The sequence below is a fragment of the Oncorhynchus gorbuscha genome, linkage group LG20 (genome assembly GCF_021184085.1).
Source record: "Oncorhynchus gorbuscha isolate QuinsamMale2020 ecotype Even-year linkage group LG20, OgorEven_v1.0, whole genome shotgun sequence".
Classification (NCBI taxonomy): Eukaryota; Metazoa; Chordata; class Actinopteri; order Salmoniformes; family Salmonidae; genus Oncorhynchus; species Oncorhynchus gorbuscha.
The window spans coordinates 3,059,979-3,085,478 of NC_060192.1; the positions used below are offsets into that span (position 1 = coordinate 3,059,979).

The following is a 25,500-nucleotide window of genomic DNA, read 5'->3' on the forward strand; positions in this document are numbered from 1 at the left end:
TGTGTGTGTGTGTGTGTGTGTGTGTGTGTGTGTGTGTGTGTGTGTGTGTGTGTGTGTGTGTGTGTGTGTGTGTGCGTGCGTGTATGTTTGGTTTAGTGTTTTGTGTGTGTGTGTGTGTGTGTGTGTGCGTGCGTGCGTGCGTGTATGTTTGGTTTAGTGTTTGTGTGTGTGTGTGTGTGTGTGTGTATGTTTGGTTTAGTGTTTGTGTGTGTGTGTGTGTGTGTGTGTGTGTGTGTGTGTGTGTTTGTTTGGTTTAGTGTGTGTGTGTGTGTGTGTGTGTGTGTGTGTGTGTGTGTGTGTGTGTGTGTGTGTGTGTGTGTGTGTGTGTGTGTGTGTGTGTGTGTGTGCGTGTGCGTGCGTGTATGTTTGGTTTAGTGTTTGTGTGTGTGTGTATGTTTGGTTTAGTGTTTGTGTGTGTGTGTATGTTTGGTTTAGTGTTTGTGTGTGTGTGTGTGTGTGTGTTTTTGGTTTAGTGTTTGTGTGTGTGAGTGCTCCGCTCGGCCCTGGATGTCTCTGTCATACTTAGCGTCATGATCAAATGCTATTTCTTCGTAGACACTAAAGATGCTCACGAGGCAGACGTGCACATGGACGTAGACACAGGCGAGGCTTGTTGTCAACGTGGCGTGGTTAGGGGTCGCTGCGACAGGCGGGTAGCTTCAGGGGGGAGCGTATGACTCATTTTCTGTTTCTGAACGCTGCTTCAGGGAAACGTTTGTGCGATGTGACATGGGGGGGGCTGGCTGGCTGAGGGCCAGACACGAGACGAACCCTAGCAGACAAGTGGAACATTGGAACATGCTCCCAGCAACATCTTCAGTCTGATCCCAGCTGTGTGTCACACTTTCATTCCAGAACCAAAGGGACGCATGCATTAAGGCATGATAATTCAGCCATTTAAAACGCTGGAAGTCACGCGTGTTCATGGCGTCTCCACATTGTCTGATTAACCCACATGTAAATAAGCTTGTGAGTAGTAGTCATAACCCTGTAGGTCAAATACCCTTTTATAAGACATCTACTAACTTAACATGTAGAATTGTTTGGATATTAATAAAATGGACCATCTAGCTATTTGATGATGTATTTTAGGACCCCTGTACAGATGCCATATCTTAATTGGATCATTCTGTTTTTGTAGGAATTTTCCCTGTATAGCAGGAAATGCAAACTTGTGTATTTGAGGTTTTAAAAGGCTTCTAAAATGTGTAATGTCCACTTTAAAATGATCAGACATGATTTGTCCTAACATAAAATGTATGAACAAAAATGTACATTAATTATAATCCACATAACAATTCACATTTCCTGTTGCTGCAGGATTATTTTCCTGCTTTCCTCACTCAAATTAAGATATGGCATCTGTAGGTAGAAAACAATACGTACAAATGATTACTGCTACTAGTACATAGAAACACATTGAAGAACAAACAAATAAAAGGCAATTAAAAAAAAAAAAAAAGTATGTTTTGAAGGTTCTAACAATGCATCTGAGAGACATAGGAAAAGCCATAGAGATAGATAGAGGACTCTAGGGCCTACAAGTCCATTTTAGCATGGGCAGCGCCATTGAAGACTTTCACCATATTAAACTTGGTGAAATTAGGATTATCTCATTTCATCCGGGTCATCAGGAGGGATCAGCGAATGAATTATGCTTGTGAGCAAAGATTACATTAATGCAGGGGAAAGTAAATAGCCAACCTTGGCTTCATACCTGTTCGAACAACAAACTCCAGGTGGCAGTACGGACCCTTTCAGTTTGTATACCAACTCATAGTAGTAGTAGAAGAAGATCATGGACTACTTCAAAATGGAGATGGCCCCATTGGCGCCTCCCGTGCCCTCACAGAGACCATAATGGGACCGATACAAATCATTTTCTATGAGGAAAGCTCAGGAAAACATCAGGGACAATCTTTATGTGGAATAACCCCTATTCTTTTATGTGGAAAAACCCCTATTCTTTTATGTCGAATAACCCTTATTCTTTCATGTGGAATAACCCCTATTCTTTTATGTGGAATAACCCCTATTCTTTTATGTGGAATAACCCCTATTCTTTTATGTGGAATAACCCCTATTATTTTATGTGGAATAACCCCTATTATTTTATGTGGAATAACCCCTATTATTTTATGTGGAATAACCCCTATTCTTTTATGTGGAATAACCCCTATTCTTTTATGTGGAATAACCCCTATTCTTTTATGTGGAATAACCCCTATTATTTTATGTGGAATAACCCCTATTCTTTTATGTGGAATAACCCCTATTCTTTTATGTGGAAAAACCCCTATTCATCTCCAGTCATTTTGTATGGAGTTGGGACATGGGCGTCCTTGGGTTGGCAAAGAGCAAAACCGACAACAGTGCGTGTTTGTGAGAGTCTACGTTTTTCAGAATGGAGACATAATAGTTTTGTAGCTCAAACCGTTCTTTTCTTTTTGTGTGTGACAGAAACCACTCGTCTCACAATAACCACTCTACTGCAGCTCCCAGCCATTGCACAGGCCAACGGCCGTCATCGGCGGACTTAGTGGATTGAGACTCCCCAATTGAGATGCCACCAATGCAAAACGGAAACAGACTTGTATTGATCAAAACACACTGGAGCAGAAATTGACTTTAACTGCAGGGGGTTATTATAACCCTGTTAAGCCTAAAGTCGCTCTTGCTCCTTCCTTGTTTACTTCTCAATGATATTTTTCTGTCTCTCTGTCTCCGTAGTGGAGTATTACTTCTGCTACTGTGTCTGTATCTCTGTATCTCTGTATCCATATCTCTCATCTTCTCGCTCTCTGCTCCTCTTGATGACTGAGTATTCATCCTCTGCCTCGCTCGCTCTCTCTCTCTCTCTCTCTCTCTCTGAGCCCCTGCCTGGTGGGAGGTAGATGATGTCTCTGCAGGTCGACTGTGATCCTCATACAAAATGATGGACCTCCACAGAAACAGAGAGCCCTCTCTCCCTTCCTCTCTCCTCCTGCCTCTCTCTCCCCCTCTCCTCAAATATCTCTTCAACAAAGACGTTGGGGGAACTGATAGCCTCTCCTCTTGTCCTCTGCTTCCCCTCCCTCCTTCTTTTCTCTTCTCCCTCTTCGACTATCACTGCCATCTTTCCATCATAGGGAGCAGTGGAACAGATATTCTATCCTTCCCCCTCTCTCAATTTTCCATCTCTCTTTATCTCGCCATCTTCATCTGGGTATCAACTGTCTCCCAGTCAAAGATACCGCCAGGGACAAATAACCTCCCTTCTCCTTTCCTTCCTCTCCTTTCATTCTTTCTCTCCATGTCTCTCAACCTACTCAACCATTTCTCCACTCAAATACCAATGTATATCTGGGACCATGGCCTGAAATACACCTGTCTCCATTCCCACATGCAAAGACCCAATTCCAAACCAATGCCTGTCTCCTCTCCATAGGTCCCTTACCCTTTCCTTGCAGATAGATAGATAAGATAGATATCAGCAACATGGTCACTCGTTATCTTTGTTGACAGCCATTCTTTCAAGTCCAGACATGGGTTTGGAATCAGGCCTAAGAGCTGCACTTTTGGGTTTATTCCTAATGCTTTATGGACCAAATTCTGCTACCTCGTCTGAGTACCTTATAATATTTCCAACATAGTTACTCCCTCTCCAAATCCAGTAGGAGTGATCCTCTATAATACTGTACCTGAACAGAACTGATACCATTCCTAAAACCTCCTGGGTTAAGTTTATCAGCGTCACAGCATTCTGCTATGGAAGCTCAATCTGGTAAGCAACGATTACACAAGCAATCCTACCAACTTTGCGTCTAAGACTGTTCTGATCTGCAACATCAAAAGACTGAGGGGAACTTGTAGAGGGATAAATGAATGAGAGGAGGAGAAATGTGCTGCCATATGAACATCCTCAGAACTGTAACTTTCATGTTGTTGCTGCGGCATTTTACTCTTTGCACCTTGTTCTATTCAATCGCCTGTAAACTGAGCTTGAAGTATGTTGTGCTCTCAGTGCATGAACGCTTAGGGAATATAGAGAAACATGGGATTTCTGGAGAAACATGGATTTTCGAACACGGAAGTGGAGATTGAACATGGAAGGTATAGCAGAGGAGAGACTGGAACACGGAAGTGGAGATTAAACATGGAAGGTATAGCAGAGGAGAGATTGGAACACGGAAGGGGAATGTTCATCTTGGCGATGTTCCATAATCCTTTAATCAGTGGCCCGCTATTATCTCCCTGTGTGTGTGCCTAGATATTTTCTCAGGCACACGTGTGGCGTACACAGGCAGGCGTAAACCCTCTCACACACATATACACTCCTCCCCTCCCCCCACAGACACAATGAAACATTAACCCCACGCCGCAGGAAGAGTTGACAGTGGGTTCAGATTGCAGTCAGACTTGTTCCCTGCGGAGAAGACTTTCACTTTGCTTTTAGGGGAAGTGTTGCAGCGCGACTGTCAACCTCCATCAGACTCACGCTTCATGTTTTCTGTGGCCTGTTTACCTATAAGGTAGAAACTGCACGCAGCATCAGGGCCTAGCCTTGATGCTAATCACGCTAGGCATTGTGTTGTTGTTAGCGACAACACAACATCACAGCATCTGCAGGAGGAGGTTAAAACATTCATACAAAGGGGAAATAAGATGCCACCTACATGCTATTATACATATAACCATGCATAGACTCGCATACACACACACACGCACGTGCAAACGCATACACACACAATCAGGTACGTGCACACACACACACACACACACACACACACACACACACACACACACACACACACACACACACACACACACACACACACACACACACACACACACACACACACACACACACACACACACACACACACACACACACACAGGCACACACGTACACACAGGCACACACGTACACACAGGCACACACGTACACACAGGGACACGCACACACAGGTACACTGCACTGTTGGTTAAGGGCTTGTAAGTAAGCATTTCACGGTAAGGTCTACCTGTTGTATTTGGGGCACGTGACAAATAAAGTTTGATTTGATTTGACACACACACACACTTCAATGATGTGATCTGTTAGGAATGAACTCTCACTGCACTTATTTTTACTGAATATTCATGTATATTGGTTGGTTTGAACTATTGTGACTATTGTAGCTGGAAATGACAGATTTTTTAATGGAATATCTACAGAGGCCCATTATCAGCAACCATCGCTCCTGTGTTCCAATGGCACATTGTGTTAGCTAATCCAAGTTCATAATTTTAAAAGGCTAATTGATCATTAGAAAACCTTTTTGCAAGTATGTTAGCACAGCTGAAAACTGTTGTGCTGATTAAAGAAGCAATAAAACTGGCCTTCTTTAGACTAGAGTATCTGGAGCATCAGCATTTGTGGGTTTGATTACAGGCTCAAAATGGCCAGAAACAAAGAACTTTCTTCTGAAACTCGTCAGTCTATTCTTGTTCTGAGAAATGAATGCGAGAAATTGCCAAGAAAATTAAGATCTCGTACAACGCTGTGTACTACCTTCACAGAACAGATAAGAGTAGCATTCCTGCAATGTTGTTCTGTTGAAATGTTATTTGAGCTCTGAGAAATTAAGCTAATTGATGAATCACTTTATATGTACATACTGTATTCTCAACATAACTCAACCGATTTAACTACTGCTGCACATACTGTACCTTGGTCCTACTTAAATATTGTCCATACACACCAAGTATTTATATTCTGGACTCTGACATTGCTCCTTGTGATATTGCTTGTTCTGAATTATTCTTGTTTATATATTTTTTAAACATTTTTCTGTCTACACTTTCACAGTGCGTTGTATGCAAATATCCACTCAGACACATCCAAGTGTTTACAGTCCCATGTTTTCTGTCAACCAGGCCTCCAGACCCTCATACTCTGCTCTGTCTATTAACCAAGCCTCTGATGCAGCCAGCCAGGCTGCTGTTTTATTGCCCTCTGCATGGCACAGGTGGACTGTTAAGGTTCACACACACACACACAGGCGCATGTAGGTACGCATACATGCACGCGCACACACAAGCACAGCCACACACAAGCACAGCCACACACAAGCACAGCCACACACAAGCACAGCCACACAAGCACAGCCACACAAGCACAGCCACACAAGCACAGCCACACAAGCACACATCAGACATATGAATCCTGATAAGGAGCCAGATGGGGAGGTAACTCGGCAAAAGCAGACACCAGGCAATAGAGACGGCAGGAGCTCGATTGTAACTGTGTGGAAGATAATGTCCTGTGTTGATTCACTGATTGTGTGTGTGTGTGCGGGTGTGTGCATGCATGTGTGTATGTACTGTGTGTCTATCTAAAGTGAAGAATCAACGCTGTTAGACTTACAATTAGAAAACACAAACAAAAGTCAATGACGGTGACCTTCATTTGTGTGTATTTGTGTGTGTGTGTGTGTGTGTGTGTGTGTGTGTGTGTGTGTGTGTGTGCGTGTGTGCGTGTGTGTGTGCGTGTGTGTGTGCGTGCGTGTGCGTGTGTGTGTGTGCGTGCGTGTGCGTGTGTGTGTGCGTGTGTGACTGGCATCTAGAAGTGAGAACACAGATGAAAGAGAGATCTGACTGTCTAATGACAAAGGATTTAACGCTGAACAACGGCGTTACTTTGCCGTTGATTTTGAACATGTTACCACTGTAAGTCTATTGTCCGTCACACCTTTATCAGGACGTTGGAAAAGAATAAGATAATACAATAATGTCACAGTAGGGAGTAGCATAGAGCTAAAGTTTTGAGAGTTTGCTGAGATAGAGACAGAGAGAAGGAGGGAGAGAGAGAGAAAGAAAGAGAGAGGAAGTATTAGCCTGCATTAGCACGTGAGTGTGTGTGTGTGTGAGCATTAGCCTGCATTAGCACGTGAGTGTGTGTGTGTGTGTGTGTGTGAGCATTAGCCTGCATTAGCACGTGAGTGTGTATGTGTGAGCATTAGCCTGCATTAGCATGTGAGTGTGTGTGTGTGTGTGTGTGTGAGCATTAGCCTGCATTAGCACGTGAGTGTGTGTGTGTGTGAGCATTAGCCTGCATTAGCACGTGAGTGTGTGTGTGTGTGAGCATTAGCCTGCATTAGCACGTGAGTGTGTGTGTGTGTGAGCATTAGCCTGCATTAGCACGTGAGTGTGTGTGTGTGTGAGCATTAGCCTGCATTAGCACGTGAGTGTGTGTGTGTGTGAGCATTAGCCTGCATTAGCACGTGAGTGTGTGTGTGTGTGAGCATGAGCCTGCATTAGCACGTGAGTGTGTGTGTGTGTGAGCCTGCATTAGCACATGAGTGTGTGTGTGTGTGTGAGCCTGAATTAGCACGTGAGTGTGTGTGTGTGTGAGCCTGAATTAGCACGTGAGTGTGTGTGTGTGTGTGTGTGTGTGTGTGTGGGGTCCTATGTCACGTCAGTGTGTGTCTCACCTGTGCCCTGGTCGGTGTGTTCCTGAGACTGGTGCTGGCTCTGGTGTACCCACTCCCCATTGCACTTGAAAAAGATCTGCAGGGCGGGGCGGGCCCGGCATTTGAGCTTGATGGGGTTGCTCTTGATGATGTAGGCATCATCGGGCTCCTGCAGGAAGTGGGGGAGGGTCCCTGATGTGCCATGCTGCAGAGCATCACTCCTGGAACCTGGGGACAAAGAACATAACATTAAACAGAGTAGAGCACAGTAGAATAAAGTCGAATGACTGAATGGCCAAGCTGCAGAGCATCCTGGAACCTGGCGAGACACAGGGATCGGGACAATGTTAGAGGAGAGCAAGAGTATTTAAAAACATTTTTTTTTTTTTTTTTAACTAGGCAGGACAGTTAAGAACAAACTCGTATTTACAATGATGGCCTACTGGGGAATTGTGGGTTAATTGCCTTGTTCAGGGGCAGAACAACAGATTTTTACCTTGTCAGCTCGGGGACTCAAACCAGAAACCTTTTGGTTACTAGCCCAATGCTCTAACCACTAGGCTACCTGTCGCCTGCCGTAGAGCAGAGTAAGGTAAAGTAGAGTAGGATATCAGTAACATTCCACAAATATCGCTAATATCCCAACATCTCAAAAGTGCACCACAGGCAACTCAATTACTTAGAACATCTAATCCACAGACCTTAATCCACAACAAAACATCTGCAACAATGTATAAAGAATCAGGAGAGTCTGAGTGACGATGACACCCAGGCCTTCCCACATTCCCGTAGAGAACACTCCCACAATAGATGCTGCTTAACCACCTCAATATGACGACAGGCTCCACTTCATTGACACTCTTTGATCTTTCGAAAGCCAAGCCCTTCACAATCCGCTCATTTCAGGGAGTGATTTGGCAACAATAATGAACTCACACAGTAATCAGTATGTGTGTGTGTGTGTGTGTGTGTGTGTGTGTGTGTGTGTGTGTGTGTGTGTGTGTGTGTGTGTGTGTGTGTGTGTGTGTGTGTGTGTGTGTGTGTGTGTGTGTGTGTGTGTGTGTGTGTGTGTGTGTCGCAGCCGGTGCTTGTTATGAAGGATGTGAAGCCTATCAGGTGTAATTACACTCAAACTAAATCCCTCAGCTTTCGTCCTGGAACCTCGCCTGTGTGTCGTCTGAGGGGGTTTAGGGAGATTTAGGGAGGTTTGTGTGCTTGTGTATGTGTGAAGGGTTTTCTAAATGTGAAAACACCTGTAAGTGTGTGTGAATGTGAGAGTGTGTGTGAATATGTATAAATATGTGAGTATGTGTGTGTATGTGATCGAGAGGTTTGAAGAGCTGAACGTACCCTATGTGTATGTTCTTTTATAGGTAGTGGGGACGCATTCTCCAACTCCATCTCCAGGATTATAGTTAACCAAGTCCGTCCAGCATCTAATCCCTCTACCTCACTACAGAAGCCCTCCTGCAGGAGGAAGACTACCGATTAATACATGTGTCTGCTATGTTCTGGCTGTGTGTTTGAGTATCTGTGTGTTGCATGGCTCGACATTAACGGTTTTCTTGCCCGGGACAAGAAGAATGTGCAATATCAAACAATTAGGCTACTTCGATCATAGTTGGATCAGTGGCCTCCGGATGCATTGCGTTGCACACTGTCCTCCCAATCTCTGCAGAGCACATCAGAGTATAATTGTTGTAGGCCCTGCATTGACAGACACGAGCGGCCTTTCAATCATGCAGTCGCAAGATGCATTATTGAGATTAAAGCGAGTCGCATCTGCACATTTATTGATATTCATTGCTAGTAACTGAGATATTTGCCAAGTTATAGCTTATTTTTGGTCAGCAATGAAAACCCTGGAAAAGTCTGCCAGTGGGTCATTGCCAGAGCAGAGAGCGAGAGAAGGCGAGAGCGAGAGAGAAACATTTGAGCAGCAGGTAAAATAACGATGTACAACAGACTAACTAGAGAGCTCAAAACATAGTGTAGTTTTGCTGGTTATCTCGCTAGTTAACTACTTAGCTATTAGCATGTATTAATGTCCTTTCCATGTCCAATATCCTAAAATAACTTTCCGCCGGTACTCGTGTAAAACCTCAATTGGCCGACACGCAGTTGATACGGGTACACAGTGGATGAAACCAATGCTGCCTCCTCCGGATGGCTAGGATTCTCCTCTACTCATTGGTTCAAAGTCAGTTGATATGGGTACACAGTGGATGAAACCAATGCTGCCTCCTCCGGATGGCTAGGATTCTCCTCTACTCATTGGTTCAAAGTCACTTGATATGGGTACACAGTGGATGAAACCAATGCTGCCTCCTCCGGATGGCTAGGATTCTCCTCTACTCATTGGTTCAAAGTCAGTTGATATGGGTACACAGTGGATGAAACCAATGCTGCCTCCTCCGGATGGCTAGGATTCTCCTCTACTCATTGGTTCAAAGTTAAATAAAGGTTCAATAAAATAATACCAGCTATGTAAAGTAAACAAATATCATTAGAATAGCCTAATTGAACAGTAACTCCTATGCTGTCAATATCTCCAATGTACACTGGATATTTTTACCTTACAAACATACTGAACAAAAATAGAAATATAACCATTTCAAAGATTTTACTGAGTCACAATTCATATAAGGAAATCAGTCAATTGACATAGCTAAATTAGGCCGCAATCTATGGATTTCACAAGACTGGGAATACAGATATGCATCTGTAAATCACAGATACCTTAAAAAAAAATGTAAGGGCGTGGATCAGAAAATCAGTCCGTATTTGGTGTGACCACCATTTGCCTCATGCTGCATGACACATCTCCTTTGCATAGTGTTGATCAGGCTGTTGATTGTGGCCTGTGGAATGTTGTCCCACTCCTCTTCCATGGCTGTGTGAAGTTGCTGAATATTGGCGGGAACCGGAACATGCTGTCATACAAGTCAATCCAGAGCATCCCGCACATGCTCAATGGGTGACATGTTTGGTGAGTATTCAGGCCATGGAAGAAGTAGGAGATTTTCAGCTTCCCAGATTTGTGTTCAGATTCTTGAGACATGGGGCCGTGCATTATTATGCTGAAACATGAGGTGATGGTGGCGGATGAATGGCACGAGCAACGGGCCTCAGGATCTCATCACGGTATCACTGTGCATTCAAATTTCCATCGATAAAAACGCAATTGCGTTCGTTGTCCGTAGCTTGTGCCTGCCCATACCACAACCCCACCTCCGCCATGGGGCACTCTGTTCACAACGTTGACATCAGCAACCCGCTCGCCCACACGACGCCATACACAAGATCTGCGGTTTGAGGCCGGCTGGACGTAATGCCAAATTCTCTAAAATTGTGTTGGAGTTGGCTTATGGTAGAGAAATGAACATTCAATTCTCTGGCAACAGTTCTCGTGGACGTTCCTGCAGTCAGCATGCCAATTGCGCTCTCCGTCAAAACTTGTGACACCTGTGTAATGGTTATGCTGTTTAATCAGCTTCTTGATATGCCACACCTGTCAGGTGGATGGATTATCTTGGAAAGGAGAAATTCTCACTAATAGGGATGTAAACAAATGTGTGCACAAAACATGAGAGAAATAAGCTGTTTTTGCTTATGGACAATTTCTGGGATCTTTTTTTTTCAGCTCATGAAACATGGGATCAACACTTTACATGTTGCGTTTATATTTTTGTTCAGTGTAGATAAACATCTTATTTAGCTACATCGCCCGCCTTAGCAATTTGATCCCTGGTTCATTGAGCGAGGGAATTATTTTAAAAGACAAAAAGTATTTGGTTGTAATTATAATGTTGCATGGTGGCCAACCATCCTCCAAGTCCAGGAGTCCAGAAGTGCAACTGGTGTGCAGGCTTTTGCTCCAGCCCTGCTCGAACACACCACACTGTAAAAAGAAATCAGCTGCCCAACATTGCCTTGATAAGCTTAATCTGGTGCGTTTGAGCAGGGTTGGATCAAAAGCCTGCACACCCAGTCGCTCTCCAGATGGAGGGTTGACCGACCACGTGTTTCATGCAGTAGCCTATCAGTGCAGTATTTTACTTTGTGGAAGGGGTTAATTGCCTTGCTCAAGGCTACAAAGTCAGGAGATACTGTATAATTCATGGGATCAGAGACCAGCAGCCTCCCATTATCAGTAATAATAATGAATTTCTTTTGTGAAGTGGCTGCTGGCATCATACAACATACTTTTCTGTGACTTGAACTTTCGGACAAGTAAAATATCAGTCCAACTAAAAAAGTTAATGTCAAGCCCTGGTGTGTGTGTATAATTGATTTTCTAACGTGTGTGTGTATGTGTTTGATATTCTGCCTGTGTCTGTGTGCGCGATTTCTGGCTGTGAAAATTACAGCTCTCACTGGCAGCTACCTTTCTCCTACCCACACCACTACGCTCTCTCCCTCTGTGGTTCGTGGAACTGAACAAAAGAGACATCCTTTTCATTTAGAAATGACTAGAATGACTGGCCCCTGGGCTAGCTATCTCCTCTTGCCTGGAGCACTCCAATTTGTTGGTGCGTGGAGAGGTGACATGCATTAATTGTGTTTGGATAGCGACAAAACCTTACGACGCCAGCACACACCCACACACTGACAGAGAGACATACACACACATACTGTAGGGCTGTGGCGGTCATGACATTTTGTCAGCCGGTTATTGTCATGCAAAAGACTGCCGGTCTCATGGTAATTGACCATTAATAAACATAATCCCTTGCAGAATCTCTAGGCCTCCACTCATACAAGCCGCCGATGTGCGCCTTTGGAACATCTACATTAAAAAAAAGTCTAATAAATAAATATAATAAACACCATCACAGTAAAACTATTTAATTGTACCGTATGTTAGCCTATCTGGCTATGCTCCATGCCATAGGCTCCAGGCTTGATCATTTAGCAGCACCAAATATGCTTTTAAGTCCCGTTATTTGTTATATTGTTTTAATTGAAGTGAATAAATAGAAAGGATATTTTTTCCATTCCGGAGCAAGTGCGCATATGAAGTGAGCAGGAAAGTGATCATTTCAAACAGGTCCCATATGCTTGATTTAGAGTTATTTGTCATCTTTAGTCTCGAGAAAGTAAAGGAGAAAGAGGAGGAGATGGAAACGCACTGTGGGGAGATATTATGTAGCTAAAGGTAATGTGTCAGCCTATTAATTATTAAAATATTTAAAAAGTCCCTATTTCTACGATATTCTAAATCAAATACAAATTCACTATAATTGTAGGCTAACTCTGTAAGCCGCTCTGCACAATCAATGAACCAAAAGCAATGCCTAGGCCTATACCTTCTCTCCGAGACTCATGGATAGAAAGTTTGGTGTGTAGCAGTCCCTCCATTGTGCGTAATAATACAGTCCACACTCAAAGGCGATTAATAGAATTGGTTTATTTTTGGAGTATAGGCTAGACCAATTATGTACCAAAGATATCTTGAATCAGTTTTCTTGTATGTATTTCTGCTATGCATAATATGCAGTAGGCTATGTATTGTATAACGGCACGATCATTATATTAATTACGTTTTTTGCGGGGGGCTTGGGCTCATATTGTACATAGGCCTATGCTTTTGCATAAGCTCTATTATGTGTATCGGTGTTTTGAATTAGTCATCACCTTACACTATACCCAAACCGGATGCCATCGTGTGCAAATTAATTTTGTCACACCATCACCAAACGCGATCACGACATGCAGGTTGAAATATCAAAACAAACTCTGAACCAATTATATTAATTTGGGGACAGGTCAAAAAGCATTAAACATTTATGGTAAGTTAGCTAGCTAGCTTTGCAGTTCTAGCTAATTTGTCCTATTTAGCTAGCTTGCTGTTGCTAGCTAATTTGTCCTGAGATATAAACATTGAGTTGTCATTTTAAGGTCCTCTACTCCGACAATTAATCCACACATAAAATGGTCAACCGAATCGTTTCTAGTCATCTCTCCTCCGTCCCGTCCTTTTCTTCTGTGGACTTTATATGGCGATTGGCATTTAACTTTCAAAACCAGGTGTATTACCACAGCTGACCGACCAACCTCAGTTCATCTTTCAATCACCCACGTGGTTATAAACAATTAGAAGGTGGCACGTGGGCATATGCTTCTATAAACCAATGAGGAGATGGGAGAGGCAGGACTTGCACCGCGTTCAGCGTCACAATTACAACCTGACTTCTATTTTAGCGCTTGGCAACGCAGACACTCGTTGGCGCGCGTGAGCAGTGCGAGTGCAATGACTGAATAACATGTACGAGTACATTTATTTTGTGGTCAGCATGTTAGAAAGCTCTGTCCATTTCAATGTGCTAGGCTTTGATACAACATCGAAAAGGACCATGTTTTCCACTCAGTTTCAACCTGTCACTGAACTCCTTTCTTCAAGTTGATCAATCACAGTAAGGTGAGTTATAAAATCAAATCAAATCAAATGTTATTTGTCACATACACATGGTTAGCAGATGTTAGTGCGAGTGTAGCGAAATGCTTGTGCTTCTAGTTCCGACAATGCAGTAATAACCAACAAGTAATCTAGCTAACAATTCCAAATTCCAATTCCAATTTCAAAATCTAACCCCTAACTCTAACCCTAATTGTAACCCCTAACCCTAACTCTAACCCTAACCCTAATTCTAACTCTAACCCTAATTCTAACCCTAACTCTAATTCTAACCCCTAACTCTAATTCTAATTCTAACCCCTAACCCCTAACTCTAATTATAATTCTAACCCCTAACTCTAATTCTAACCCCAAACCCTAATTCTAATTCTAAACTCTAATTCTAACCCCTAACTCTAATTCTAATTCTAACCCCTAACTCTAATTCTAACCCCTAAATCTAATTCTAACCCCTAACTCTAATTCTAATTCTAACCCCTAACTCTAATTCTAACCCCTAACTCTAATTATTAGCCTAACCCTAATTCTAACCCCTAACCCTAACTCTAATTCTAATTCTAACCCCTAACTCTAATTCTAACCACTAACTCTAATTCTAACCCCTAACCCTAACCCTAATTCTAACCCTAACTCTAATTCTAACCTCTATGTCACGCCTTGGTCTTAGTATTTTGTGTTTTCTTTAATTATTTGTTCAGGCCAGGGTGTGACATGGGGTTATAGTATTGTCGTATTGGGGTTTTTGTAGGCATTGGGATTGTGGTTGATTAGGGGTGTGTCTAGTATAGGATTGGCTGCCTGAGGCGGTTCTCAATCAGAGTGAGGTGATTCTTGTTGTCTCTGATGGGGAACCGTATTTAGTTAGCCTGGGTTTCACTTTGTATTTCGTGGGTGATTGTTCCTGTCTCTGTGTAGTTTCACCAGATAGGCTGTAATTAGGTTTCACGTTCCGTTTTGTTGTTTTGTATTTGTATCAGTTATTTCATGTACCGCGATTCATTCATTAAAGACATGAGTAACCACCACGCTGCATTTCGGTCCGACTTTCTTTCAACAAACGAAGAACACCGTTACACCCTAACCCTAATTCTAACCCCTAACCCTAATTCTAACCCCTAACCCTAATTCTAACCCCTAACTCTAATTCTAACCCCTAACTCTAATTCTAACCCCTAACCCTAATTCTAACCCCTAACCCTAATTCTTACCCTAACTCTAATTCTAACCCCTAACTCTAATTCTAACCCCTAACCCTAATTCTTACCCTAACCCTAATTCTAACCATAACCCAAATTCTTACCCTAACCCTAATTCTAACCCTAACCCTAATTCTAACCCTAACCCTAATTCTAACCCTAACCACTAAGCCTAAAATAGCCCTTTTCCTTTTGGGGACCGGAAAAAAGTCTCATATTGTACTTGTTTTACTATCCTTGTGAGGACTTCTGTTTTTTAATAGACCTCAGGACTCAGTCATCAGATGTGGATAAACAACCCATTTACAGCTGCTCTTCTCCTGTCAGTTGATAGCTAGAACATCACCTAGTAAAAAGAAGTAATCTGATTATATGTCTGTGGTTAGGGCCAGCGTCTGATAGTGTCTGTTAGAGGGAGAGGTGGCTAGGCTTCAGCCCTTTGACTGCTGGTGTCATGGCTCTCCAGTCTGCCGTACTGACACCGAATCATGTGGTAAGTGTGTGTGTGTGTCTGTGAATCATGTTGTCAGCGTGTATGTGTCTGTCATCCGAATCATGTGGTCAGTGTATGTGTGTGTGTGTGTGTGTGTCTGTGAATCATATGGTCAGTGTGTATTTGTGTCTGTGTTTGTGTGAGACCAGAGGGCTGAGAGAGCCGACACACACACACACACACACACACACTCAATCCACTCCGCCGCTGTCAGGGGAGACTGCCACGCCCGTCTCGCTACGCAGCGTTTCCACGGTGATCTATGACCGAAGGGCCACCCCGGCAAAAACGCAAAGGGGCCACAGATACATCACACACAGCGTGAGAGGAAAACAAGATGTCACTGCCATGGGGGTGAGTGATGGCTCTATCACACACACAAACATTCTGGAGCAGACACAATCTGCTGATGCAGTGCGCGTGTCACAGCAACAACCCGGAAGGACCTACACAAAGAATGGTCTATCAGAGAACAGCATGGATTGCCCAAATAAAGGTGACCAAGCAGAATAAACTACATAACACCATATACCAATATATTATATCAGATACACAGAGAATGTTGTTTCTCACGCTCTGAGAGTCTTGAGGTGACTTTTGGCAAACTCCAAGTGGGGCTGTTATGTGCCTTTTACTGAGGAGAGGCTTCTGTCTGGCCACTCTATCATAAAGGCCTGACTGGTAGAGTGTAGCTGAGATGGTTGTCGTTCTGAAAGGTTCTCCCATCTCCACAGATGAACTCTGGAGCTCTGTCAGAGTGAGATATTGGATTCTTGGTCACCTCCCTGACCAAGGCCCTTCTCCCCCGATTACTCTGGTACCCTTCCCCAGATCTGTGCCTCAACACAATCCTGTCTCGGAGCTCTACAGACAATTCCTTCGAACTCATGGCTTGGTTTTTGCTCTGACATGCACTGTGAACTGTGGGACCTTATACAGACAGGTGTGTGTCTTTCAGGATGCAGTTGAGCTCAATTTCGAGTCTCGTATAAAAGGGTTTGAAAACTTAAGGTATTTCTGAAAATGTGGAAAAAGTCAAGGGGCCTTAATATTTTCCGAATGCACTGCATATGGGGTTAATGAACATTTTAAAGGAGAGAAAAAAGTATTGATGGAGGGAGTCCTGATCTGACTGAGTTATTTTGGGAGTCATAGATAGGCTGTTCACACAGAAAGAGCGGACTGCAGACACAGAAAACAGGCTCTCTCTGTGTGTGAGTGTGTGTGTTAGTGGTGCGCGGGTTGACTCATAACCCGCAGTCCCCACAGTTAAGTCCTCAGGTGGGTTTAGGGTCATGAAATATTGTGTGAATGACGGGCGGGTAGGTGTCAAAAATCCATATATGTTGCCGATAATTCTTGTGCAATTCATATCTATAGGCTACATTGTGGTTTTACTTTCATTATTTTTTATCTGGCATTAGTGCATAAGGCTAAGCTTTAGGGCCTAATTTTACACACGATAAATACATGCCAATCGCCAAAAAATTTTGGGAACTTGGGCAGAAAAAGTTAACATTGAATTCAATAAGAGAAAAGCAGCAAAATGGAGAGTTGAAAATAAAGAGAAGGGAGGGCCAGAACAGCTGGCCTAATATGTGGGAAAGATTTGGTGAAGTGGTAAAAGCGGACGATAGCAGTTCTATTTGTAATGATTGTGAGGCGCTGTACCATTTTGACAGCCACAAGACGGGGACTTTAAACATGGCATGTCAAGGAAACTGTACTGTTTAGACGGGGACTTTAAACATGGCATGTCAAGGAAACTGTACTGTTTAGACGGGGACTTTAAACATGGCATGTCAAGGAAACTGTACTGTTTAGACGGGGACTTTAAACATGGCATGTCAAGGAAACTGTACTGTTTAGACGGGGACTTTAAACATGGCATGTCAAGGAAACTGTAGTGTTCAGATGGGTTAAACGGAATAGTAACTCAAATCTGGACACTGACTGTGTGTCTATAACCTCTCACATAGCCTAATATATAAGTCCTGCAGAATTTTTAAATATATTTCTTTATTTTTTTCTCCCCAATTTCATGGTTTCCAATTGGTAGTTTGTCTCATCGCTGCAACTCCCGTACGGACTCGAGAGAGAGAGGCGAAGGTCGAGAGCCGTGCCTCCCCCGAAACACAACCCAACCAAGCCGCCCTGCTTCTTGACTCAATGCCCACTTAACCTGGAAGCCAGCCGCACCAATGTGTCGGAGGAAACACTGTACAACTGGCGACTGTGTCAGCGTGCACTGTGCCCGGCCCGTCACAGGAGCCGCTTGTGCACGATTGGACAAGGTCATCCATGCCGGCCAAACACTCCCCTAACCCGGACAACACTGGGCCAATTGTGCACCGCCCCATGGTTCTCCCGGTCGAGGCCGGCTGCGACAGAGCCTGGACTCGAACCCAGAATCTCTAGCGACACAGCTAGCACTGCAATGCAGTGCCTTTGACCACTGCACCACTCAGGAGGCCCACATGTACATTTCGACTCAGGAACAAGAGTGGAGAGAGAAAAAGAGAGTGAGAGAGCGAAAGAGAAAGACAGTGAGTGAGGAAACTAAGTGAGTAAGTGAGGGAGACAGACTGAGAAAGTGAGCGAGAGAATGAGAGGGAGAAGGGAGAGAGTGAGATGGATATAGAGAGGAAAAGATAGTAAGACAAAGGAGGGAAAGAGGAGTGGAAGGGGAAAGAGGAGTGGGAGGGGAAGGAGGAGTGGGAGGGGAAAGAGGAGTGGGAGGGGAAAGAGGAGTGGGAGGGGAAGGAGGAGTGGGAGGGGAAGGAGGAGTGGGAGGGGAAAGAGGAGTGGGAGGGGAAGGAGGAGTGGGAGGGGAAAGAGGAGTGGGAGGGGAAAGAGGAGTGGGAGGGGAAGGAGGAGTGGGAGGAAAGAGGAGTGGGAGGGGAAGGAGGAGTGGGAGGGGAAAGAGGAGTGGGAGGGGAAGGAGGAGTGGGAGGGGAAAGAGGAGTGGGAGGGAAAGAGGAGTGGGAGGGGAAAGAGGAGTGGGAGGGGAAGGAGGAGTGGGAGGGGAAAGAGGAGTGGGAGGGGAAAGAGGAGTGGGAGGGGAAAGAGGAGTGGGAGGGGAAAGAGGAGTGGGAGGGGAAAGAGGAGTGGGAGGGGAAGGAGGAGTGGGAGGGGAAAGAGGAGTGGGAGGGGAAAGAGGAGTGGGAGGGGAAAGGGGAGTGGGAGGGGAAGGGGAGTGGGAGGGGAAAGAGGAGTGGGAGGGGAAAGAGGAGTGGGAGGGGAAAGAGGAGTGGGAGGGGAAAGAGGAGTGGGAGGGGAAAGAGGAGTGGGAGGGGAAGGAGGAGTGGGAGGGGAAAGAGGAGTGGGAGGGGAAAGAGGAGTGGGAGGGGAAGGGGGAATGGGAGGGGAAAGAGGAATGGGAGGGGAAAGAGGAGTGGGAGGGGAAAGAGGAGTGGGAGGGGAAAGAGGAGTGGGAGGGGAAGGAGGAGTGGGAGGGGAAAGAGGAGTGGGAGGGGAAAGAGGCGTGGGAGGGGAAGGAGGGAGAGAAAGCGAGAAAGAGATAGAACATGGCATATAGCATGATAAAAATGTCATTTTCAAGGTCATTGTTTTAGAAGACAAACTCAACTATCCCTTAATTACCTTCACAGAGACATGTACGGCTGAATTACTCAACTCTCTCCTCCTAACCACTAACTGGGCCTAAGTACAACCAGAGCTTGAAAAAATTGATGAAACAGAAAAAATACTAAACTTCCTCTTGCTCGAGCCAATCAGATAGCATATTATTACGCTTTGCACAACATAAAGTATTAATGCCGCCGGGAGCCGGCTGCTTAGTCATAAATTAACAAACACATTTTCTAATGAATTCTTTGTTTGCTAATTAAGTAGGAAAGCGGAATAATAATTCATTAATTACTAACACATGACCGTGTTGACATTTGAGAACAGGGTTGAGGCATAAGGCACAGAAAGCCCATTAACTTTCTCTGTGTCTCTTCCTCGTCTCATCTTACGGACAAGAACACATCACACCATTTTCTATTTCCTGTCAAATCTGCCTTTATCTGTGCACACAGCTACTTACACAGGCCACGTGTCTCTGTAAAGACATAGAGAAACACAGCTTGTCAATAGTCAACAAGGCATCAATTATTTCACCCGATGGGGGAAACACATACTGTCCACACTTATGCATACACACGGACACACATGCGGGATGCATTGGGAGCAGGAGGCCAGTTCTCTGGTGGATGATTGACAGGTAGGGCAGTGTATTCCATCAGGGAGGAGTGGAGGAGGACGAGGACTGGAAGAGAGGAGGGGAGTAGGAGATGATATTCCTGGATCCATCTCCGACTGGGGGATTTTCAGAAACACAATGGAAGATGGAGAGGGCGCCACGGAGTCGTGATTGCCATCCAAGTCCTGCAGAGGCACTGGCTGGGGCAGCGTATTGCCTACAATACCATTTCCACAACAATTTCCAAACACATCAACACAGATGATGTAGTGCCCGAGGTGTGCTGCCGTGGTACGTGACAGGCTACAGAGCAGCAACAGAGCACACACTGAAACACACAGCTGGGACACAATGCAGATGTTTGCTGCAAACTGCTATGGAAGAGGAAGAGGTTAAATCAAGGGTGTAAAATATGGATTGTCCAACACCTCACAATTCTAGTTCGGAATGTAGATATGGCCTGAGTTCTAGATCAGAAAGTATGGCCTGTGTTCTAAATCAGAATACATACCCTGAGTTCTAGATTTGAATGCAAATATACACCGAGTGTACAAAACATTAGGAACACCTTCCTAATATTGAGTTTCACCCCTTTTTGCCCTCAGAACAGCCTCAATTCATTGGGGCGTGAACCCTACAGGGTGTCGAAAGCATTACACCGGGATGCTGGCCCATGTTGACTCCAATGCTTCCCACAGTTGTGTCAAGTTGGCTGGTAGTGGACCTCTACTCCGAATAGCATGTTCCATCTCATCCCACGGACGCTCAATTGGATTGAGATCTGGTGATTGGGCAGGCCAGTGCAGTAAGCTGAATCCACTGTAATATTCATGGAATCGTTCATGAACAATCCTAGCCTTGTGGCATGGGACATTATCCAGCTGAAAAAAATCTATTCATAAATGGATACACTGCTGCCATGAGGGGATGCACCTGATATACTGTGGCAGTCAAATGTTGCTCCGCTATCAATAAAGGGGCTCAATCCATGAAAACACACCCCGCACCATCACACCACCACCACCATCCTGCAATGTTGACACATGGCATGATGGATGCATATATTCAAGTGGTTTTCTCCATAACCTAGTCCTCCCATCAGCGTGAAACAGCAGGATCCGGGATTTATCAGACCAGGCCATGTTTTTTCAATTCTCCAGTGTCCAGTGTTTTTGTTCCTTAGCTCACTGCAACCGCAGATTCTTGTTTTTTTGCTGAAAGAAGTGGAACTCCGTAAGGTCATCGGCTGCCATACCCCATTCGTGTCAAGGTACAACGAGTTGTGAATTATTTTATGGGTCTTGTACTAGTAGTTCAGTTGACTAACTGTAGCCTGTCTGTTGCTTTGCACAATTTGTGTCAGCCTCCTTTGTCCTCTTTCATCAATGAGCGGTTGTTGACCACTGGCCTGACATAGGCTGGATGTCCTTTAGGTAGTGGAATGTTCTTGAAACACACAGGAACATTTTGAGCGTGAAAAAACCCTGCAGCTTTGCAGTTCTTGACACATACAAGCCGGTGTGCCCGGCATTCAAATGACAAATTGATGCTTAAGTGAAACCAAATACCAACACCTTTCAGGGAAGTTAGGAACCAATATACACAGGACAGTTAGGAAAGCTAGCTTTTTCAAACAGAAAGTTGCATCCTGTAGCACAAACTCCAAAAAGTTCTGGGAGACTGTAAAGTCCATGGAGAATAAGTGCACCTCCTCCCAGCAGCCCACTGCACTGAGGCTAGGAAACACTGTCACCACTGATATATCCGCGAAAATTGAGAATTTCAATAAGAATGTTTCTACGGCTGGCCATGCTTTCCACCTGGCTATCCCTACCCCGGTCAACTGCCCTGCACTCCCAAACAGCAACTCGCACAAGCCTCCCCCATTTCTCCTTCACCCAAACCCAGTCAGCTGAAGTTCTAAAAGAGCCGCAAAATCTGGACCCTTACAAATCAGCTGGGCTAGACAATCTGGACCCTCTATTTCTAAAATTATCCGCCGAAATTGTTGAAACCACTATTACTAGGCTGTTCAACCTCTCTTTCGTATTGTATGAGATCCCCAAAGATTGGAAAGCTGCCGCGGTCATCCCCCTCTTCAAGACCCAAACTGCTACAGACCTATATCTATCCTACCCTGCCTTTCTAAAGTCTTCGAAAGCCAAGTTAACAAACAGATCACCGACCATTTCAAATCCCACCGTACCTTCTCTGCTATGCAATCTGGTTTCCGAGCTGCTCATGGGTGCACCGAAGCCACGCTCCTAAACAATATGATAACAGTTGTATTCATCGACCTGGCCAAGGCGTTTGACTCTGTTAATCACCACATTCTTATTGGCAGACTCAACAGCCTTGGTTTCTCAAATGATTGCCTGGCCTGGTTCACCAACTACTTCTCAGACAGAGTTCAGTGTGTCAAATTGGAGGGCCTGTTGTCCGGACCTCTGGCAGTCTCTCGGTCTTTCGTGGCCTCCAACTGCTCTTAAATGCAAGTAAAACTAAATCCAAGCTCTTCAACCGATTGCTGCCCACACCTGCCCGCTCGTCCATCATCACTACTCTGGACGGTTCTGACTTAGAATATGTGGACAACTACAAATACCTAGGTGTCTGGTTAGACTGTAAACTCTCCTTCCAGACTCACATTGAGCATCTCCAATCCAAAATTAAATCTAGAATCAGCTTCCTAGTTCGCAACAGAGCCTCCTTTACTCATGCTGCCAAACATACCCTCGTAAAACTGACTATCCTACCGATCCTTGACTTCGGCGATGTCATTTACAAAATAGCCTCCAACACTCTACTCAGCAAATTGGATGCAGTTTATCACAGTGCCATCAGTTTTGTGACCAAAGCCCCATATACTACCCACCACTGCGACCTGTATGCTCTCGTTGGCTGGCCTTCGCTTCATATTCGTCGACAAACCCACTGGCTCCAGGTAATCTATAAGTATTTTCTAGGTAAAGCCCCACTTTATCTCAGCTCACTGGTCACCATAGCAGCACCCACCCGTCGCACATGCTCCAGCAGGTATATTTCACTGGTCACCCCCAAAGCCAATTCCCCCTTTGCCTACCTTTCCTTCCAGTTCTCTGCTGCCAATGACTGGAACGAACTGCAAAAATCACTGAAGCTGGAGACTCATATCTCCCTCACTAGCTTTAAGCACCAGCTGTCAGAGCAGCTCACAGATCACTGCACCTGTACATAGTGTCGTGTTTTCCTTGTTTTAGTGTTGGTCAGGACGTGAGCTGGGTGGGCATTCTATGTTGTGTGTCTGGTTTGTCTATATCTATGTTTGGCCTGATATGGTTCTCAATCAGAGGCAGGTGTTAGTCATTGTCTCTGATTGGGAACCATATTTTGGTAGCCTGTTTTGTGTTGGGTTTTGTGGGTGATTGTTCCTGTCTCTGTGTTTTGCACCAGATAGGGCTGTTTTTGGTTTTCCACGTTCACTGTTTTGTAGTGTTCATGTTTATCCTTTTTTGATTAAACATGAGTCAATATAACCACGCTGCGTTTTGGTCCTCCTCTACTTCACCACAGGAAAAGCCTGACACATAGCCCATCTGTAAATAGCCCATCCAACTACCTCATCCCCATACTGTTGTTTATTTTGCTCCTTTGCACCCCAATATCTCTACTTACACACTCATCTTCTGTACATCTATCACCCCAGTGTTTAATTGCTATATTGTAATTATTTCGCCACTATGGCCTATTTATTGCCTTACTTCCCTTATCCTACCTCATTTGCATACACTGTATGCACTTTTTCTCTTGTATTATTGACTGTATGTTTGTTTAGTCCATGTTTAACTCTGTGTTGTTGTTGTTTGTGTCGCACTGCTTTGCTTTATCTTGGCCAGGTCGCAGTTGTAAATGAGAACTTGTTCTCAACTAGCCTACCTGGTTAACAAAAAAAAAAAAAGTACTTTCGTAACACGTCCAATGTCCAGAATGGCCTCTCTGGTACTTTTAATGATATGACGCATTTAATAAATATAAATTGAGGTTATAGGTCATTAACCAATCACAGCCCTCCTTTAGGATTGCACATTCAGCAAATCACCAGCAGAGGGAGTTCCCTTTGAATCAAATTACCTTTCACTGTGTTGGTGGTGCTCATAAAATATATCAGAACTTCAGAATTAGCAGAGAGACTTTTCTGGAAATGTTATGTACTTGTATGGTATATTGTTCCAAATTATATGTCTTAAAATAAACAACAGGGCTACTTTTGAGATACTCATATTTTAGGATTTCTGACAGTGTTGTTTCTTTGCTTGTATGCCATTATTGCTGGCTAGGCTAGACTATACTTAAAGAGAGATGGCAAAGACGTGTTCTGATTGGTCTGTCTGTATTTGTCCAGGCTTGTGATTGGATTGCGGATAGAAAAGTTAATATGTGCTTATGTATATACAGTGGGGAGAACAAGTATTTGATACACTGCCAATTTTGCAGGTTTTCCTACTTACAAAGCTTATAGAGGTCTGTAATTTTTTTGATCATAGGTAGACTTCAACTGTGAGAGACAGAATCTAAAACAAAATCCAGAAAATCACATTGTATGATTTTTAAGTAATTCATTTGCATTTTATTGCATGACATAAGTATTTGATCACCTACCAACCTGTAAGAATTCTGGCTTTCACAGACCTGTTAGTTTTTCCTTAAGAAGCCCTCCTGTTCTCCACTCATTACCTGTATTAACTGCACCTGTTTGAACTCGTTACCTGTATAAAAGACACCTGTCCACACACTCAATCAAAAAGACTCTACAGAATGGCCAAGACCAGAGAGCTGTGTAAGGACATCAGGGATAAAATTGTAGACCTGCACAAGGCTGGGATGGGCAACAACTGCTGGCGCAATTATTAGAAAATGGAAGAAGTTCAAGATGACAGTGAATCACCCTCGGTCTAGGGCTCCATGCAAGATCTCACCTCGTGGAGCATCAATGATTATGTGAAAGGTTAGGGATCAGCCCAGAACTACACGACAGGACCTGGTCAATGACCTGAAGACAGCTGGGACCACAGTCTCAAAGAAAACCATTCGTAACACACTAAGCAAGATCCCCCTGCTCAAGCCAGCGCATGTCCAGGCCCTTCTGAAGTTTGTCAATGACCAGCTGGATGATCCAGATGAGGAATGGGAGAAGGTCGTGTGGTCTGATGAGACAAAAATAGAGCTTTTTGGTCTAAACTCCACTCGCCGTGTTTGGAGGAAGAAGAAGGATGAGTACAACCCCAAGAACACCATCCCAACTGTGAAGCATGGAGGTGGGAACATCATTCTTTGGAGATGCTTTTCTGCAAAGGGGACAGGACGACTGCACCGTATTGAGGGAGGATGGATGGGGCTATGTATCGCAAGATCTTGGCCAACAACCTCCTTCCCGCAGTAAGAGCATTGAAGACGGGTCGTGGCTGGGTCTTCCAGCATGACAACGACCCGAAACACACAGCCAGGGCAACTAAGGAGTGGCTCCGTAAGAAGCATCTGAAGGTCCTGGAGTGGCCTAGCCAGTCTCCAGACCTGAAACCAATAGAAAATCTTTGGAGGGAGCTGAAATCCGTATTGCCCAGCGACAGCCCCAAAACCTGAATGATCTGGAGAAGGTCTGTATGGAGGAGTGGGCCAAAATCCCTGCTGCAGTGTGTGCAAACCTGGTCAAGAACAACAGGAAACGTATGATCTCTGTAATTGCAAACAAAGGTTTCTGTACCAAATATTAAAAC

The 25,500-nt window shown here is 44.4% G+C and overlaps 1 protein-coding gene across 1 annotated transcript in view; it reads right to left on the bottom strand.

Moving 5' to 3' along the window:
• LOC124006611 (netrin receptor UNC5D-like) overlaps window positions 1-25,500 on the bottom strand; it is an 86,942-nt gene that overhangs the window by 47,918 nt on the left and 13,524 nt on the right. Inside the window, exon 2 of the mRNA XM_046316664.1 lies at window positions 7,455-7,661. Within this exon, the coding sequence (XP_046172620.1) occupies window positions 7,455-7,661 (207 nt within the window). The remainder of the gene's footprint in view (window positions 1-7,454; window positions 7,662-25,500) is intronic.